The sequence below is a fragment of the Diorhabda sublineata genome, chromosome 2 (genome assembly GCF_026230105.1).
Source record: "Diorhabda sublineata isolate icDioSubl1.1 chromosome 2, icDioSubl1.1, whole genome shotgun sequence".
NCBI lineage: Eukaryota > Metazoa > Arthropoda > Insecta > Coleoptera > Chrysomelidae > Diorhabda > Diorhabda sublineata.
Genome location: NC_079475.1, coordinates 40,603,766 through 40,622,096, shown reverse-complemented (window position 1 = coordinate 40,622,096; position 18,331 = coordinate 40,603,766). Strand labels below are relative to the sequence as shown.

Here is an 18,331-nt window from a genome sequence, read left to right as displayed (position 1 = left end):
TATATTCATATAAATAAGATTAATAATATTCGAAATTCGTTTTTGGAGATTTGGAGAGTCATTAAAAAGTTTTAATTAAGTTTGATAGGTTTTTGTACCTAAAAATTCCGTATGTTAAATATTCTGTAATTTAAGTTAATTCAATTACATTTACTTATATTACTAACTCAAATTCAATAAAAATTGCGAACACTAAGACAAGAAATATCAGCTGTGCATAAACTCCAAAAAGCAATGCCTTCCGGATATGTAGATACGCACGCCTCTGTTTTGAATTTACGCGGTGGCAATTTTGTGTAATGTGAAATTTGGTGCGTGGACATGTTTCTCGGAGTGGGTGATACCTACACATATTTTTGAAGGTTGTACGATTATTGTTCAACGAAACCTTACGTTAAATTAATAAAAAATTGCAGGAAAGGAAACATCTACTTTGAAGAAACAATTGCGGAATTATTTTACTGTAAACTGTACTCCAGAATTAGCCATATGACACATGGTACAAATAATATAATTTTGGATCTTTTTTTCTATGAAAATCAGTTTAAACTAACATTCATATAAAAGAAGTTGAAATAAACATTGTAATTAGAAAAAATTATTCGCTAGAAGTATATTTGGTTGCATAACTATTAGTGTGAAATTACACAGAATAAGTTTACACGATATCACACGACAATTTTATTTCTTCTGACTAAATCAGCGCTATCCAAATGTGAAAATATTAACTACTAATTTCTTTTACATCATAAAAAATAGTAGCAAAGGTAAGTGTATATTTTGAAATAGCAGTTAAGTTATGAAAGTAGATGTTTAAAATATTACACTTGAAACATTTAGACTTTTGTTTTGTTGAACTCCGTAATCTGAAAACTAATTGTTAAAATCATAAAAAAAGTATGAGTAGCATGAACTCCTTATAATTTTTAAGAATCATGAGTTAGAATCAAATATTAATTCACTAATACACTGTTAAAATAAATTTTTTTTAAATTTGTTATTTTTCAACTATATTTTTTATGTTGGTACCTACTTGGATTGATTTGACATTGATTTATATATGAAACGTCTATGACATAGTTCGTTTGTGGTTCGTAACCAAAAAGAAGAATATATAATAAAATAGGTTACGTGATTGTAGAGTAACTAGATTTATAAAATTAGAATTTGGAACAAAATTTTTAGAGAGAAATATGTTGATACGTTACTTAATTCTATCAATATTTTTAATTCAAATTATTCAGTGTGGTTTAACTCATCAAGATAGTGATGAACTTGATTCGTTAGACAATGATTTTGCTGAATTTGAAGATTTTGATGTTGAAGACGAACAAAATGTACCTGAGGAAAATTTGAATACAGCACCAAAGTCATCAGGTTTGCTCAAATTTATTTTAATTAAATTTACGTCACAATAAAACTTGAACTAGATTTGTAAGGTTAAGCAGTGAATAAATATGATCAAGGTTATCATTGGGTAGATTAGACCCAAGGTGTTTTTATTTTGTAGAAAAAATACTGATTGAAGATGAAATAGATATAATAGTGAATGATGAAGATGACGATTCGGAATTTGAGCACTTCCAAGATGTGGAAGAATTTGAAGGTTTTGAAATAAAAGAAGAACAAGTAGAGAGTGAACCGAAAATAACAATAGCCAAAGTACCTGTAAACTTCCGCCAAAACTGGGATAGTTATTATTTAGAAATATTGATGTTGTCAGGATTAGTGGTGTACTTTATAAATTTCGTCACTGGGAAAAGTAAAAATGGCAAAATTGCTAATACTTGGTTCAATACTCACAGACAACTATTGGAAGATAATTTTTCTTTAGTTGGAGATGATGGTTCTTTAGATAGGAACGAAAATGTTAATTTAATTAAAGAAAGTGAAAATGTATTTACCCTTTGGTGCAGTGGAAGAACATGTTGCGAAGGTATGCTTGTGGAACTCAAACTAATAAAGGTAAATTAATAATTTTTCCATTAAAATATGTTATTCTAATCCTTTATTTTCCAGAGACAAGATTTACTAGCTATACTATCTGGTATGATGCGTCCTACTATGGACCAAATCCACATCACTGTCCGCATGAACAAAGAAGACATGGACACTTTTATATTTTGTCTCGCCGCTAAAAAAACGGCCCAACAACTCGTTAAAGACATGGCAGATTTAAGTGTATATTGTCCAGAACGTAAACCTGGTGATAAATTCAATGTTTCGTCATCTTTTAATGTAATGAGTGAAATTGGAGAAGCCACGTCTGCTATTTTGGATAGTAAAGTTTCAACTGTAATCAATAAATATCCTGAATATATCGATTTTATTCATTTTTCCGATCAATACTCTGGAGTAAAACAGACTGAGGATAGTGGAGCTTTAAAATTACCTGAGACTGAAAAAGTAAGTGAAACTTCTTGAATCAATTTTTTGTATAGAAAAGTTTGCAAAATAGTAAAATGTTGTATTTTTAATTAATTATTTGTAAAAAACAGCAAAAAACTATGATGTAGTAACAACAAAATTGGAAACATAAGTTCTTAAATATAAAAATATTTTTGATATTTTCTCTGGTTTATTGTTGAGGTTTTAAGCAAGTGAATATTTGGCAAATCTATTAAGTACCTGTATTTCCAATTAGTAAGTTTCCATATAAATACCAATCAATAACAAGATTCATTTATGTTCAAAGCGTGAGATGGTTGGCACATACTAAAAGGATGCCGGGAAATACATTTTTCATTGTATGAAAGAAATTGAATGGCCACAAAATATCATTTCAAGCATCAATCTCATTGATGAATGATACCAATGATAACCTTTAATTCATCAAGGGATGCACCATGCAGTGTCACCAATTTCCCATTAGATCTGAATTTGCCATGACTGCCCAAAAATCCCAAGGGCACACTTGCGAATCTGATGAGGTTGACTTATAATCAAGTCAGGTCTTCATTCATGGCAAGATCAAAAAATATTATTTATATTTCATCTGTATATGATTTAGATTTAAATATAATTTTTCACTAATTTCTAGAAATATCGATTTGTTAATGATTTAGATGTGGAATCCTAGTAAATTTTCCCTTTATTTATTATTTTAGGTGCTTATGTTCAACTTCAATATTCCAGTTAAAGGAATGTCTCTCGAAGAGGCTTGTTCAAAGTTAACTCCACTTATGAATATGGTATTTTATTGTATAGATAAAGTTAAACGTATCAGACTTACTAAAGAAGGTGAGTTCATTATTCTGATTATTCCTTGATTCAGTAAAATCGTTATTTTTTTAATATTATCTACTAAATCGATCCAAAACTCGCCAAAATGGAGAAATATCTTTATCTGAATGAATATAATATCGGTATATAGTTTTGAGGTGGTGTATTATTCCTATTTTTTATTGCTTTAGCAAAAACTAAAGCGGATAAGAATCGCCAGAAAGTTGAAGAAGCCTTTTTGAAGTCGACACATCAAGCTAGGGCAGAAGCTGCTGCTGCCAGAAAAGAAGAAAAGAGACGTTTGGAAAAGGAGAAGATAATGGCGGAAGATGATCCAGAACGACAAAGACGTTGGGAGATCAAGGAAGAGAAGAGGCAAGCGAAAAAGAGAGGACCCAAAATGAAACAATTAAAAGTGAAGGCTTTGTAAATAAATCGATCTCCTTTTCTATTTATAGTTTCCGGTAGTTAAATAAAACGATTCTTGTTGTACGGATTTTTATTTTATACCTTTTACACCTGAATATTTCATTTTATCATAAACTTTCTACGAGGTTATGTCATTATTTTTTCTACTTTTCTCATAACTTCTTGTACTTTCGATTTGAATTGTTCCATTTGCTGATTATCCAATTTGCTCAAATACGGTTTTAAATTTACAAAAACATTATCTTCCGTTAATAAATCCGCCGATCTCAATTTTGGTATTTTATCGATCATTTCCTCTACGTCTTTCCTTATTTTCACCCTTATGTGTTCTGAGGAAGCATCGTCAGGATTTGCTATAAAAAAAAACAAATATATGTACAGTAGTTACGATAAACAACTAATAAGAAAATTGAAGATTAAATTAGCCACTGGGTACTGACAAAACATAAGTTTATAACTATAAAAGTGATTTAAATTTGAGCAGACCTCGTATAAATCATTCCTTAATAACGATATAATAGTTAATATTAAAAACAGAAAGAGAGCGCTATTTAAGTGAAATTGAAGAGAGATACAATAATCTTTTTACTCTTTATTCAAATCTTGTCACTACCACCACTTGTAACTTCGACTCATTGCGATCTAATCAGAGTAAAAGGAGATATGCCGTTGTTTTCCTTATTCGAACCCCTCTATCTTTTATATTAATTCTATGTATATTGCTCATCTCAAGTTATTCTTCTTTTTCCTGTAATTTGTCCTCTACCTATATGATCATTCATTTATAAAAGAATGTTTTATGTGAAAACTATTCGATGAAATGGAATTAGTTATAAAAGAAGAATCTGATGGGATTGAGAAACGTCAAAAGTTTTATCAAACTAGATTTTTGTAAATATTATATTGTTTTACAACATAGTGGTAAGTAAAACGTATTCTAGTCCTTTGAAATTTTCGATGATATTTATAAGATTGCTAAAATTAAGGTTAGAATCAATCAGAATTTACTACAAGATTTATTAGTCATTTTTAACTTTTTTCTGTGAATGTATAGTAGAAATCTATGTATGAGAAAGCATTTTCATTGAACGTTGAAAAATAACGAAATAGATCGAAGCCTTAATTTTTATTAGTTACTTTGAACTTAAGAGTCCGAAAATCAAAACTATTTATCATCAGATTATAGAGTTGCCAAATTTATATATATTTGTAAAACGTTATCAAACCTTTTTTTAAATAATTTCTCTAAATTTTACATGAATTATTACTAGAAAACTGTTCAAATAAATTGAGAATATGCACAATAATTTTTTATCAATACATTACAGTAGCTTTTTATGATAAAATAAAAACTTAATCGTTTCTTATTTCTCGATACTACCTTCACAGTCTGGCAACGTTGTTCAACTGTAACTATTCGTTTTATGATTTGCGTTAATTTCTATATACTGCGAGTTTTAATTGAGAAGGAACCCTCTTTAAACCCGAATTTAGATACTACATTAATAACTTTACCGTGGTTAGATTTATTCTAATGAGAAAACGAATTGATAACAAAATATCGTATATTTTGATTTTGTTAATACTTACCAGTATCGCTATTTTGATTTTCGGTCTGTACAGTCGAGACAACGAAGCTAAAGAGGCAAATACTCAAAGTCAAAATGAAAATATAAAAATACTTCGACATCGTGATACTGTTTTCCATATGATTTATTAGAATTAGTTGTTGAAGTATAAGTTGAATAGAAAATTTTATTTCGGTAATAAAATGGGTTGTAATAAATAAGACAATAAATAATTTCACATAAATATTTATTAGAAAATGTAGCAATAACAATAAACAGTTTTTCATTATCAAAATCGATATAAAATTTAATATATGAAAATAAAAATCGAAACAAATATCGTTGTGTAGCCTCGTTACAGGGTGTTTAGTACACTAGTATCTACTAAATATTGTCTCAAGTGTTTACTTTATACAAAGAAAATTGTTTTCACTATTTAGCATCCAATAAATAAATTACATAATAATAAAAACAAGTACTAATTACCATATTAGATATGCAATTTATATATATTTCATTCGGGTCAACTAATACGTACCTCGTATACTCAAACATATACCTATTAAGTATTAAGTATCCCGAGATAAAAATAATTGTGGGAGCTTTGAGGTACAGTTAAAAATCCGGTAGGTACTACCATATAGAAAGTGCCTACCAATTTTTTTTGCATATCAAGTTTAATATCTCATTTTCAGTCGGTACCTTTGACCGACGTGATAGACATTTCCCGTTAATTTGTCTCCCCGTGTAAGTACCGCCCAGTCGTGAAATTAAGTATCGTGTCTACGCGCCGTTCGAAATATTCCACCAAAAATATAAGCTTCCACATTCATATCACTGGTTAACAAAATTTTTTTGTCACACGAAAACTTTTACCAAATTTTGAATGTACTATGGCCACCAAACAATAATATATCAATGGAAAAAAAGTATAAAAATCATTAACACCGGGGAAAAAATATCGTTTATAGTTTTTGGTAAATGTTCAAGTCCCAAACAGTTCAAATGACGTTTCATAAATTGAGTCACTCTCTTGAGACACCTTATCGTGTGACAAAAATAGTGTTTACCAGTGTATTTATTGATACAGGAAAATTTAATTTACGAAGCGGCATTTAAGTAAGTGTTTTTCATATTCTTGCCACTGTATTTTTGGTGGAATGATAAATAAATAAAGAAGTGGTGATAGGATAGGCAATTGAATGACAATACCACATGCGATGAAATGAGAGAATCATCGCTAGTGGTGGTCGAGGTTTTCTGGCTTCACACGCAGTATACAGAGTGGACAACTAAATTTTTCGTATTATTTGTAGGTAAACATAGAAAATGAGACGTTAAATTAAATACATCATCTATATTACGACGTAAAAAAAGTATTTTTTGGTTAATTCCACCAAACGTATCATTCAAAATCGATGATATATATCTACCAAGTCATCCGCTTATTTCAAATCAATAAAATTCTTATAAATATTTCCATTTCACATATTTGGACATATTTGGTATCGTTAACAATAAAACGGACAAAAACTTTTGAGCGGTAGTGTAATTTTTGATAAATACAATCGCGCGCTCCTTGTATACGGAGGAGGAGACATTTGGCCCACTTTGCTTTACTTTTTCTTCTTCGACACATCGTTGTTGCCATCAGAAAGCAGAAAACCAGAGAAACCTCATTTAACTTTAACCAACACTACAAACAATGTATCGGGTATAGCTGACCACACACGTCATTTATCTGTACGAGATGTTTCCGTTTTAGAAAAATTTTGTTTGACGTCTTTTGAATCTACGTAAATATTTATTTCCAATTCAATTATATAACCTCGAAATTAATAATTTTAAATATAAATAAACTCTATTAACAAATTTATAAGAGTTATCATCTTTTTAACAGTTAAATATTCAAAAATTCATAGAAAATTCTTTGTAGTTTTAAAAAATATAAAAAAAATTTCATTTTCTCTTTTTAAAAATACCAATTTACTATATAATATCCCGCCGTAGTACAAAATATAAAATAACGTAAAATAAGGTGTATAGTGTGTGGCCTGCCAAATATATCACCATTCACTAAAGTGTTGGAACTGAAGTTCTTCAGTCTGAAGAGTTCCAACGCACACACGCTCGTATCGACAATTTTAGTTCTTCATTGGCACTGGTGACTGACTGGCCTCGAGCCGGCGTGTTTTTGTGTGAACGCTGCTAGTAGGTCGCGCTTTCAACTTTTTTTTTCTGCGTTTTCTTCTATCATATATTTGTCGTGGTTGTGCTTTTTTGGATATCCACAGCACGGAAATGCATAGACACAGGGAAAAATTACTGTTGGATATTTTTTGAAATGCAAGATGATACTTTGTTGTTTTGTATTACTGGTGAGTAACGAAAATTTAATAACGAAAATTGGGTCAAAATTAAGAAACATTCGGTTGATAATAAAACGTTTTTTATATATTTTTTTACACAATTTGCGAAACAGTTCAAGTTCTAATCGCTTTATTACACCTTTTTTTTTTGTTTTTTTTTTTAATAATACAGACATACTTTACTAATACAATCTCGTACTCTTTTCAGTTTGTCTATGAAATAAAAATACATTCAAGTACAGTTGTGAAATAAAGATTTTTGAACCTTGTATTGATGAGCTTCATTTTTTGATAATTTTGTGCTAAATATTCACCAGAGTCTAAAAAATTATTCACATTTATTCAAAAACCCACATCTAGACCATGTGCGTAACTATTAACGGCAATATATTAAATATTATTATACAGGGAGTGGTATTACTGCGATTTTCAGTTGCCATACGAAATAAAATTAGAATAATATCTTTAAATACAAAAATTTCACTTCTATTGACCAAGGAAATAAAAATTTTACAAATAGAAAGTGTATTTTAACATTTTCAGACTTTTCTCGTTTTTCTCACATAGGATTTTACAATATTATATGAACTAGATTAAAAAATATAAGCAGTATTATTTTTTAACAACTAGTAGCGTTGTACACATTCCATATAAAAAATCTAGTTACCCTCGGAGAAATTTTAATGTACCAAAAAACTTTGTACGCGCCCTGTATTTCATCACTATAACGATATGTCAACGTACTTTTAAAATTACGTTGACGTTTGACATAACCTGTCACTGTGACTTTCACATGACACATGACAACATATAACAATTGCTCTCTATTTATAATGTTTTTTTTTCAACACCCTATATATTGTATTTGGTACGTAGTTGTAAGTAACGGTTTTTTTTACTTTATATTGTGATAATGTTGCAAAAATTATACGCCCACTTACTATTTCCATAAAATACGATTATTTTACCGTTTCTAATAACAATTAAATCAGAAGTAATAAATTACGAAGTTTCTTTTTTGCGATTAAAATCAACATAAATTTGAGGTTAAGAATAGCGCATAGTCGTAAACCCTCACTTACCTTTCTCTAAACGATCTTAATCCCATAAATTTATTATCTGTGATGTTATACAGTATTAATACGGATTTTGATACTTTTCAAAAAAAAAAAGAACAGATTCGAGCAAAAAGAAAATGGTCGAACTAAGTACTGGAATGTAGCGAAAGTAAATAGCAATTCAATGACTCAGCAGGAAAAGATTACCATGAAAGAATCGTTATGCGACGCCAGATAAAGTAGATGAATAAATTTGTCGTTATAAAAGTTTCTCTAAGTGAAAACTGCAGGTGCATTCTTGATTAGTTCCAAGCAAAAACATCAAAATAATGAAATAAAATTCTCCCGCCATATTCATATCAAACATTTGACGGATGAAATTAAATGTTGCCAAATTTATGTATTAAGTAGTTGTACCATATAAAATATGTCTAATAAGTGGGCGTAACATTTTATTCGTTGTAAGCAGTGCCACGTTGCCATGTTTATTTGATTTTTTTTCTTATAATATTGTGTTTCTTTATGACGTTTCCCTTTTATAAAAACGAATTTTTAGTATTAATTTACGAATTTACATATAAAAATAAGTTTGATACGAAATTTGATACATTAAACATTATTGATTAAAGTTTAAATTTAACTAAAATATTAACGAGTGTTGTAGCGTTACTTTTTCGAGAGGGAAATCAAAATTGAGTGTCTAAAGATGATCAGGTGAAAGCAATAGTGTGTTTCTTGAATAAATAAAAACATAAAGTTAACCCAGTGACCGACATTTGTCGGCCAATGGACAGAAATCGTTAATTTGCTGGGAAAGTACAGTAACGGACTGGTACAAAATAAAAATTCGCGAATCATTATATATATTTGCTTAGTTCGTTAATAAACAATAGAAAATAAATATTTATCTATGGTAATAAAAAACGCTGCTTCTAAATGGCATGTTTAGAACTCAGCTTCAAGTTTATCGATATTTTATTTCAAGTGAAGTTTGTGAAAAAAATTGATGTACTTTTAGTTGTACGCCCGTAGAAGTTTGGAATATGGGTATGACGCTGGTGGGGATCAAGCGACTTGCGGCCGACCGTACAGATCAGGCAAAATGTTTCGGCCGCCATGCGATTTATTGAAACAAGGATATTGCACTTCGGCGGGTAAAACCTACCCTTGGCAAGCAGTACGACGTTTCGTCAAAGATAACCAAGGACTCATGAGGCGGATGTACGGTGATCAGAGGCACGGGCATGTTCTCAGAACTGAATTTCAAGACGAACCCGAAATTTTAACACCAATTGAAAATAATTTGAGATATTCTAGGTATAGTATTAATTTAAACCGAAAAATCTGTTTTTATTTGGTCAAAAAATGAATAATAGATCGTTGTTAGATATAGATTTGGTGATATTTTCTTTCCAGATATAATTTTGAAGGGGTAGAAAATGAATATAACGAGGTAGAGAGCGAGGCCAGGTTCCTTCGAGACGATCTATCAAACGATGACGTACTTAACACGAAATTTATATACTCGGAAGAACCAATCATATCGATCAAATTGGCCGGTTTGAAAACGGCGCCGCACTTTCGACAATCGACCGATCGAACCACGAAAAGTACTCCATCGAAAAAAACCGAAGATTTCACAACTACGGAAAATTATTCGGATAATCCTGACGTTACTACCACCACTGAATCAACTTTCGAATCTACTACGTACATGATGAATGAAACTAGAGAAGATAGTACCGTTACTACTACTACTGGTACCACCGAAGAAGTTACTGCAGGGGAAAAATCCGAAGAAAAGGAAAAGATGGCAGAAACTATGTTGTTTCAAGATTTAGATAACGAAGATTCGAAAAAAAAAGTACATGTCAACTATAATATGAAAGGAGTGTAAGTTTTTTTTTTTAACAAATCTTCTAGTATTTATTCTAAAAAAAGATTTCATTTGAAAAATATTTTTCGATAAAAACAATTATTTACATTGAAATATCATAAAACATGGCAACGCTGTGACTTGAACTATCGATGATAAGAATTATTTTTAGGAAAGAATATTATATAGTTCGAATGAAAATTCTTCACTTTTTTATAATTAAAAAGAATAATTAACCCAAATATAATGATCTATATTAGTACTACTAGATATTTACTAATGCAATCGAAATTTCAACTGAATTGGCTTGTCATGATTAGTTGCTAGAGAGTAAATAAAAAAAAAATGAATTCAAACAATAATTATATGATATTATAGTTGTATTATAGAAGTTTGCAATTAGATAAACAAATTAGGTGAATTTTATTATTGTAAATTTGCGAAAATCATGTTGGATCTTACTTTAAAAATGGACGAATCCAGAACGTTCACCACTTTGTTTTTATTTTTACGACACATCTCACTCATTACTGCAATTGCTAATGTCCTAATAACTTTTTCACACTAATAAACACACTTTTTATATTTACTTACGATGTACTTTATTTTCTAACATCACTTTTTACTTGAAAATGCATTTTTATAACTTAATGGCGTGATAAACGATTGCACATGGCGGCAACTTAAACCAAACTGAATTCACGTGATCCAGATCCACTATACCAATAGCCAAAAAATTAATTGGACTACAATGCTGTGTTGCCTAGTGTAACACTTCCTCAGAAATGTTTGGAAATATAATATTTTATAAGAAATTCTTTCTGATATTACATTTAGTGGTTATAAAATATGTTTATCAAAAACATACCTTTAAGATTGGTGATTTAATCTAGTCGTCAAAATAAAAATACACGTTACAAAATTTTTAGAAATTAAGTTCTGTCAAACTTATCGCTTTTTTAGGAACGCTTGTCCTGTCAGGGAAGAAGTAGTAGCTCCCTTTTGGGCGAATAATACTCGAGGCGAAGTTTTGGCCCTCCTAAACATGTACCCTTTCGAACAATACGTACACTGGGAAAAATGTACGTACGAACATAGACAAATGTATTGCAGGGACGGTTGTAGGTGTGAACAACAATACCGGTTACACAGACTTTTGGCTTACGATCCTAGCAATGAGTGTCGCGGGATTTTTTCTGATTGGTTTAAATTTCCATCGTGTTGCGTTTGTAAATGTTACGATATGCCAGTGGAATTTAGAGTGACTTCTAGAAGTCCTAGATACCAAACTGGAAACTAAAAAGAACTAAAACAATGGGAATAGGATAAATATTGAGGAAAAAAATACGAGAAAAGCATTCAAAGTGTTGTACTTCTTCTTTTTTTTTTACTTTATCGAAACGATTTCTGAAAGTCTAACCTAAACAAGAATATTTCTAATTGTTTGATTTTGAGAATAAAAATCTGACAACACCGAATATTGATGCTGCATAGATACCAACGTAAATAATTTTATATTCCCCGTTACACGAGAAACGATTTTACTTATACTTGACAAATCTAAATTTTGTGTAGATGCTGCAAATGTCAAAATTGTAAACTTAACCTAAAACTTCATATTATCGAGATGTTATTATCATATTTGTCTTAGTTTTATCTGCATATTTAGATAAAAAACTTAAGGCTAGTGTTATTGTTAAAACTATTATAAAAAGTACAATAATATATGAACCATCTAGTTTAAAATTGTTAATTACTCATATATTATTATTTGTTGCATTATTTTTATATTTATTTAAACTTTTTAATGTAAATACTCAAATAATTGTTCATATTATCTAATAAAATTTTTATGTTTTATAATAAAGTCGTTTTCAAATTTCAAATCCTTACCACAAAATAAAAAGATATTAAATTAGGCAATCAAATATACATATGAAGGAAAATGTCAAAGAAATAGTATAGGCAACCAAATATACATTGGAATTGGAATAACCCGGAAGTATGAGAAGAGACAAATATGGACGAAGTTTGAATTGAAAATGTTGAAACGATATAAAAATTGGAATTAGGAAACAACATAACGTATCAGTTATAGAACATTACTGAGATTAGAGATAACAAAAGGCAACTAAATGAATATATAAATCAAATAGAAACAGGAAGTGACGATATTAGAGATGGGCTTGAAATTTTTGGAAAAAAACTAAACCAGAAACCTGTAGGGACTAGGATTTTTTAAAATATATATATGAATGTATAAGCTGAAGGGGTTAAGTAAAAATAAAAAGAAAAAACAAAGAAACTGTGCTACAATAGGCAACCAAATATACATATACATGAAACTGCCAATTGAACAATTGTGGATATACTTGCGTGAATGTACTAATGACGTAACTTACCTTCGGCGGCAAATTTGAAACTACGGTAATTTATAGCCTTTATATTTAAAAAATTATCATATTTTGAAAAACGTAATAACACTATTAAAATAAGCAACTCTTTAAAATAGTGAAAATAAGTGAACTTGCGTACATGTGCAGGTCTTTGAGGTCGTACAACAAAAAACTTTGTTAGAAACAAATCTTTCCGTAGTAGTCGACATTTTAACTTTAATCCCTGTAAAATTACTAGTATAAATGCAATTTAGTGGTGGTAGATTTTTACGAAAATAATTATTACACAATTAAAAAAAAACTCTTCACCGAATCATTTGTAACAACAAGTACAACAGCGTTGCCAGTTGACGCATAATCACCATTTCAATCTATAATTATAAACCTCAAATATTGGTACAATTGATTTTAGTACTACTTTAAGACAATAATCCCTTTTTGGGATGATATGCCTATTTTAACTAACATAATTTTTGTGAAAATATGATCGTTTTGTATATAATTTAATGAGAGACATTTGACAACGTTGTAACTTATGCTAACACTAAAATGGAGGCTTTTCCGCGTCCTTCTAAATTTGTCTGTGCTAATTCTCCCCTCTATATCTCTGGTGGGAATAAACTAAAATAGGCAACCAAATATACATAAAATTGTAATAACTTGGAAGTGGGGAGAAAAGATAAATATGGATGAAGTTTGAACATATTAAGTAATTTCGAATGTACGGTAGTCAAAGAGGTATGAGAATGGACTAAAATAGTAACCAGTTACCCAAGATGAATCAACCATATATTATAATACTCTTATTTACATTGAGGGTGATTAAAAAAATTAAAGGAGTATAGATTTTCGTGTTTTCCATTAAAGTTGTTCAAGAAATTATACGAGGGTCAAAATGTATTTAATTTAAATAATTGCCAACTTACTTTTCGATTTTTAAATCACAAATTTTTATCCGTATTGATGATATTTCGAAATATATATATAGTAAATTTCAATATTTTCTACTCAAAACATTCAGAAAAGTGATAAAAAAAAAATTTTTTACATTAGAAAAGAAAGAGTGCAGAAACGATACGTCAAATCCAAAACAAATAAAAAAAAATGATTTTAACGAATGTATGTTATACAATTGAGCACTTATGCTTAATATACAAAAAAAAAAAAATATATTTAGTTTTTGTTCAGACGCCGAAAAACGTTCATCTCGACCCTAACTGGTTCTTCGAATTTTGGATTTCCTAATAAACGATTAATCACGTTGTTAATGAGTATGCGCAATTATAAGTTTATTTAAAACCGAATCTTGCCATACAACTTTTGTTACCGACTATCCAGAAACAAGTTAACAGCCAACAGCGGAACGAATGTCAGTCGGTTGTGAATCCACATCAAGTCGATCTTGACAATGAACATGAAATTTTTTTAATTTGAAATTAGTGATGGAAAAACACATTTTGTTAGCGTTTTGTGTAGGAACAGTTATCTACGTATCCTGTCTAGCTTTCGAAGAATACGACAACTATGACGGTAGGTGTTTATATTTTAGAGGAAGTTATACCGTGAACGAAAAAAATATTGTTAGTGAGGTTGCTGTAAGGTTATCTTATAAACGATTAAAAATAAATTTTTGGGAAAATTAAATCGCGTTGTTGGTTAAAATTGAAATATTTCACATTAATTATATATTTACTCATCATCGAAAGTCTTTATTATACAAGGTGGTGCGTTAATACATAATATAATAGATTTTTTTTTAACCTCCTTGAGAATTTGAGAAAAATGGTTATTTTCCAGCATAGAATTATATAATTAAATACTAATAACATTATTATAGATGCATATTATGACGATCGTGTCTTATTTATATTCATATAATGGCAAACAAAAGTGGTTGTGACTAAAATTGTTTCTTAGCAAATTTCGTTCTAATTATCTCTTGTTTTTGCTTTGATATGACTCCCTATGAACAGTTTTAATGTAAACAAAACTCGACGAAGATTACAGAAGCAATTGGTGGCTTGTTTATTAACCAAAACTGGTTTTAAGTCAACTGTGCCTCTTGAAAATCAAAAGATTAGTCCTCGGAAACTACAATAACCAAATTAGTCATTTATTTCAAGTAGTGCATTGACACTTATTTTTTTTTTTTTTTATTAACATAATGAAACGGTTTAAGAATTCAAAAAGCTCCATAAAGACATCGTGTTCGATAATTTTTTATTTTGAATGTATCGACGTGATTGTCTCGATCAGTTTTGGTTAGCAGACACAGCAGATTTTATCAGATTTAAAACTAATTCGAAACATTACATTTTTAAGGTTAACAATTTCGCTTTTTTAATTTTGGAATTAAATTCAAATTTTATCTGAGCTTAGTATTAGTTACCATGAAACTTATTTCAATAATTTTTTGATGTTGATATATATATTTTTATTTGTTTCATACTTATCTGTAAATTTGACCTGAAGGTCAATTTTAGCGCGACATATCTATACAGTATTTTTGTTTTATATCAATCACGGATGACATATTGACACAGAAATCCCAATAATTATACCTGGTGTCTGTATTATAATACTGTCTGTCTTGAGTCTTAGTAAAAATTTACGTTCTTCAGCATATAATAATTCATTACGTATTTGCGATGTTGCCATCCTAATCCACAAATGTAATGTTGGTTGCTTACTAACTGATCAACATTATAGAATGTATTAGGGGTCATCCATATATTACGTCACATATTATTAGAGAGGGAAATTTACGAACTTCATCTACATTTATTGATAATTCTCGCTCACTATATTTTGAATGGGAGTTTTAAATAGTTTAAGTTGTCGACGATTCCTCGCTTGATTTTTTACTGTTCGGTTGTAAGCGAGACCATTGACAAGTGCTACCACATGCGCCGGCGCAGTGACGTCAATATATTCCTACTGTTTACATGTGACAAGGGCGGGGGAAGGAGTTCAAAAGTCCTAAAATTCGTGTGACGTAATTTATGTATGGTCTCTTATACGTTTATTTTCATTTTTTCTAGTTGGAGACGAATGTCGCGCAGGCAACACTCGCGGTATATGCAAAAGCGTATCAAAATGTCCCGTTGCTTTAAATTCATTGAGAAAATTACACAAACATAATTTAAAGAGGTGTTTATGGGATAATTCTGACGAAATAGTTTGCTGCCCGGGCTCGGAAATAAGAGGCAACTCAAAAATAGAGTCTATAACGAATGGAGGAAATGACGATTCCGAAGAAACAACCACCACTCTAACGGAAGATAGACGACAATCTAATAAGAGGAAAGCCGAACAAGGTAAAAAAAATATATTAGGTTTGTTTAATGTTAAGAACGGTTTCGATGTCCAAAGACCTCATCAGTATAACGTACATGCCTCTGAAGTTCTCGATTTGATTACTATTAGCATGTACGCGTATGCAACATTTTTTCCAGTGTATGTTTTTTTGTCAATTTCAGCTTGTGATAACGTAAGAGTGTCTTTAAAAGCAAATATCATATTTCACATAACAGATGGCGAAGATGCCAAAGAAAAAGAATATCCTCATATGGTAAGAAACATATAAATATGAAATCATATTTAAAGAAAAACGTTTTTGTTAAAATTTGAGGTTAAGTTCAAATTTGAGGTTAAATATCTTAGTTATATACACAGATTTTATGTCTTTTTTAACTAATCACCCTGTATATATTTAAATTCAGGTAGCTCTAGGTTTCGAAGACGCTAATAACCCTGGGGAGATAGGGTGGAATTGCGGCGCCTCTTTAATATCATCAAAATTTCTTCTCACAGCGGCCCACTGCCTCGACAAGGCTGTCAAACCGACGAAAGCCCGTCTGGGTGTGACAAAACTCAACGACACTAATCACGTCGATATAGACATTCGTAATATTAGAATGCATGAAGATTATAATCCTTTATTAAAAGTTGGTGATATAGGTCTGGTAGAATTAGCAAAAGAAGTTACTTTTTCAAATCGTATCAAACCGGCTTGTTTATATACTAACGAGACTGATCCACTGGGGCTTCTGGTGACTGGATGGGGAAAAACATCATTTTGTAAGTAATTTTAAAAAAGTCTGGCAACAATGTATCGTATTTAATACATATCAAGATCAATTTATTACCGCCAAATATCAAGACACGTTCTGGGTTAATGCGCAATTGTGTCATATTTGTGCGTTTTTATTTATCAAAATTCCAAATAGGACATCAAAATATTTATTTACAGTAAAAAAATGTCAATAGAAAAAATGAATGTATCAATAATAAAATTAATATACGAGTGGTATTTTCAAAATACTTTTCTATTTACAATTTCATTTTAAATAATATTCAAGATGGCGACGGTATGACATCACAAAACTTTGAAAAGACTTCTTATTCATAACTTATAGATTGATGAGGTTACACTGCTTTTATAATAACAGTTTTTGATAACTGTGATGGTAAATATGAAATTAATAACAAATTTTAGTTGAAGATGATAATAGAAGCAACATCTTACAAGTGGCGAAATTAGTTCCCGTTTCCGTGCCAGAATGTAATAATACCATTTTCTCTAGATCACTAGGAAGTAAAACAATTGATTCTAGTCAAATTTGTGCCTGGGGAAATACAAGCGACGCCTGCGGGGTAAGTAAAAAAGAAGAAGTAAATTCTTAACTATTTTCACATTAATGTTTTATTATCTCGTATAAAAAACCACTTTTTTGTTTATGTTAGGGTGATTCTGGTGGTCCATTGCAAATAAAAGATGGAGATGTTTACTCAATTGTTGGTATAGTGTCGTATGGTTCCGCATGTGGAGGAAGTGTTCCTGGTGTTTATACAAGAGTATCAAAGTACTTAGACTGGATTGAAAGATACGTGTGGCCACGCTTTTAATGAATTAGTTCTTAGTTTTCTTACGTGTCATTATTTAAAATGTAATTTGTATATTTATTCTTCATAATTAAAGTGTACAGCTGATTTAAATAAATTTTTTTAAACAATCTGTATTTCAATACATTAAGTTTGTTCCAAGCCAAAACGTAATTAATAAAGGGGTTAATTCGTTGCAAATACTGTCAAACTTCAAATTGCTTTGTGGATCTATCCAAACAAAGTTAAGACTTTCATTATACAAAAGGTAAAAACAAGAAATTAGTTATTTGAAAACTAAGTCAATATTTGTAATCTACTGAAAATTTCAAATATTATAGTCTGTGAATAAAATGTTCATGATTTTTCTACTAGACTTGCCATGATATTAATAACCTAATTTAAATATAATATTAAAACTTACGATTGTGTTTTCTTGCAAAAATAAACATTTCACTAAAACAAAATGATTTGAACTAAAAAGATGTTCAAAATGTTGACATGTACGTAGGTGTAATCACCAACTAAT

The 18,331-nt window shown here is 30.0% G+C and overlaps 4 protein-coding genes across 7 annotated transcripts; 3 read left to right on the top strand and 1 right to left on the bottom strand.

Moving 5' to 3' along the window:
• Positions 1-106: 106 nt before the first annotated feature.
• Positions 107-3,719, top strand: LOC130440703 (PAT complex subunit CCDC47). The gene is made up of 5 exons (XM_056773988.1): positions 107-1,377; positions 1,511-1,965; positions 2,020-2,406; positions 3,108-3,240; positions 3,414-3,719. Exons 1-5 carry the CDS (start codon positions 1,194-1,196, stop codon positions 3,650-3,652), a joined length of 1,398 nt encoding a protein of 465 aa, XP_056629966.1. The 5' UTR covers positions 107-1,193; the 3' UTR covers positions 3,653-3,719.
• On the bottom strand, positions 3,710-18,320 carry LOC130440707 (uncharacterized). Of its 4 annotated transcripts, none has more exons than XR_008909556.1 (2): positions 10,985-11,220; positions 3,710-4,004 (listed from the first exon to the last, which is right to left on the bottom strand). XR_008909556.1 is itself a non-coding variant. In XM_056773993.1 (2 exons), the coding sequence occupies exons 1-2, from the start codon at positions 18,252-18,254 to the stop codon at positions 3,778-3,780; spliced, it is 255 nt and encodes an 84-aa protein (XP_056629971.1). In that variant the 5' UTR covers positions 18,255-18,320; the 3' UTR covers positions 3,710-3,777. The 4 variants fall into 4 exon arrangements, 3 of the variants coding, with proteins under 3 accessions (XP_056629971.1, XP_056629972.1, XP_056629970.1); XM_056773993.1 differs by lacking the exon at positions 10,985-11,220 and adding an exon at positions 18,227-18,320; XM_056773994.1 differs by having other exon boundaries at positions 11,117-11,201.
• On the top strand, positions 7,228-12,390 carry LOC130440704 (protein spaetzle 4). Its single transcript, XM_056773989.1, has 4 exons — positions 7,228-7,597; positions 9,665-9,963; positions 10,063-10,539; positions 11,486-12,390. The coding sequence occupies exons 1-4, from the start codon at positions 7,571-7,573 to the stop codon at positions 11,820-11,822; spliced, it is 1,140 nt and encodes a 379-aa protein (XP_056629967.1). The 5' UTR covers positions 7,228-7,570; the 3' UTR covers positions 11,823-12,390.
• On the top strand, positions 14,232-17,935 carry LOC130440705 (serine protease persephone-like). The gene is made up of 6 exons (XM_056773991.1): positions 14,232-14,448; positions 15,960-16,235; positions 16,398-16,489; positions 16,641-16,998; positions 17,417-17,574; positions 17,665-17,935. Exons 1-6 carry the CDS (start codon positions 14,361-14,363, stop codon positions 17,824-17,826), a joined length of 1,134 nt encoding a protein of 377 aa, XP_056629969.1. The 5' UTR covers positions 14,232-14,360; the 3' UTR covers positions 17,827-17,935.
• Positions 18,321-18,331: the final 11 nt, after the last annotated feature.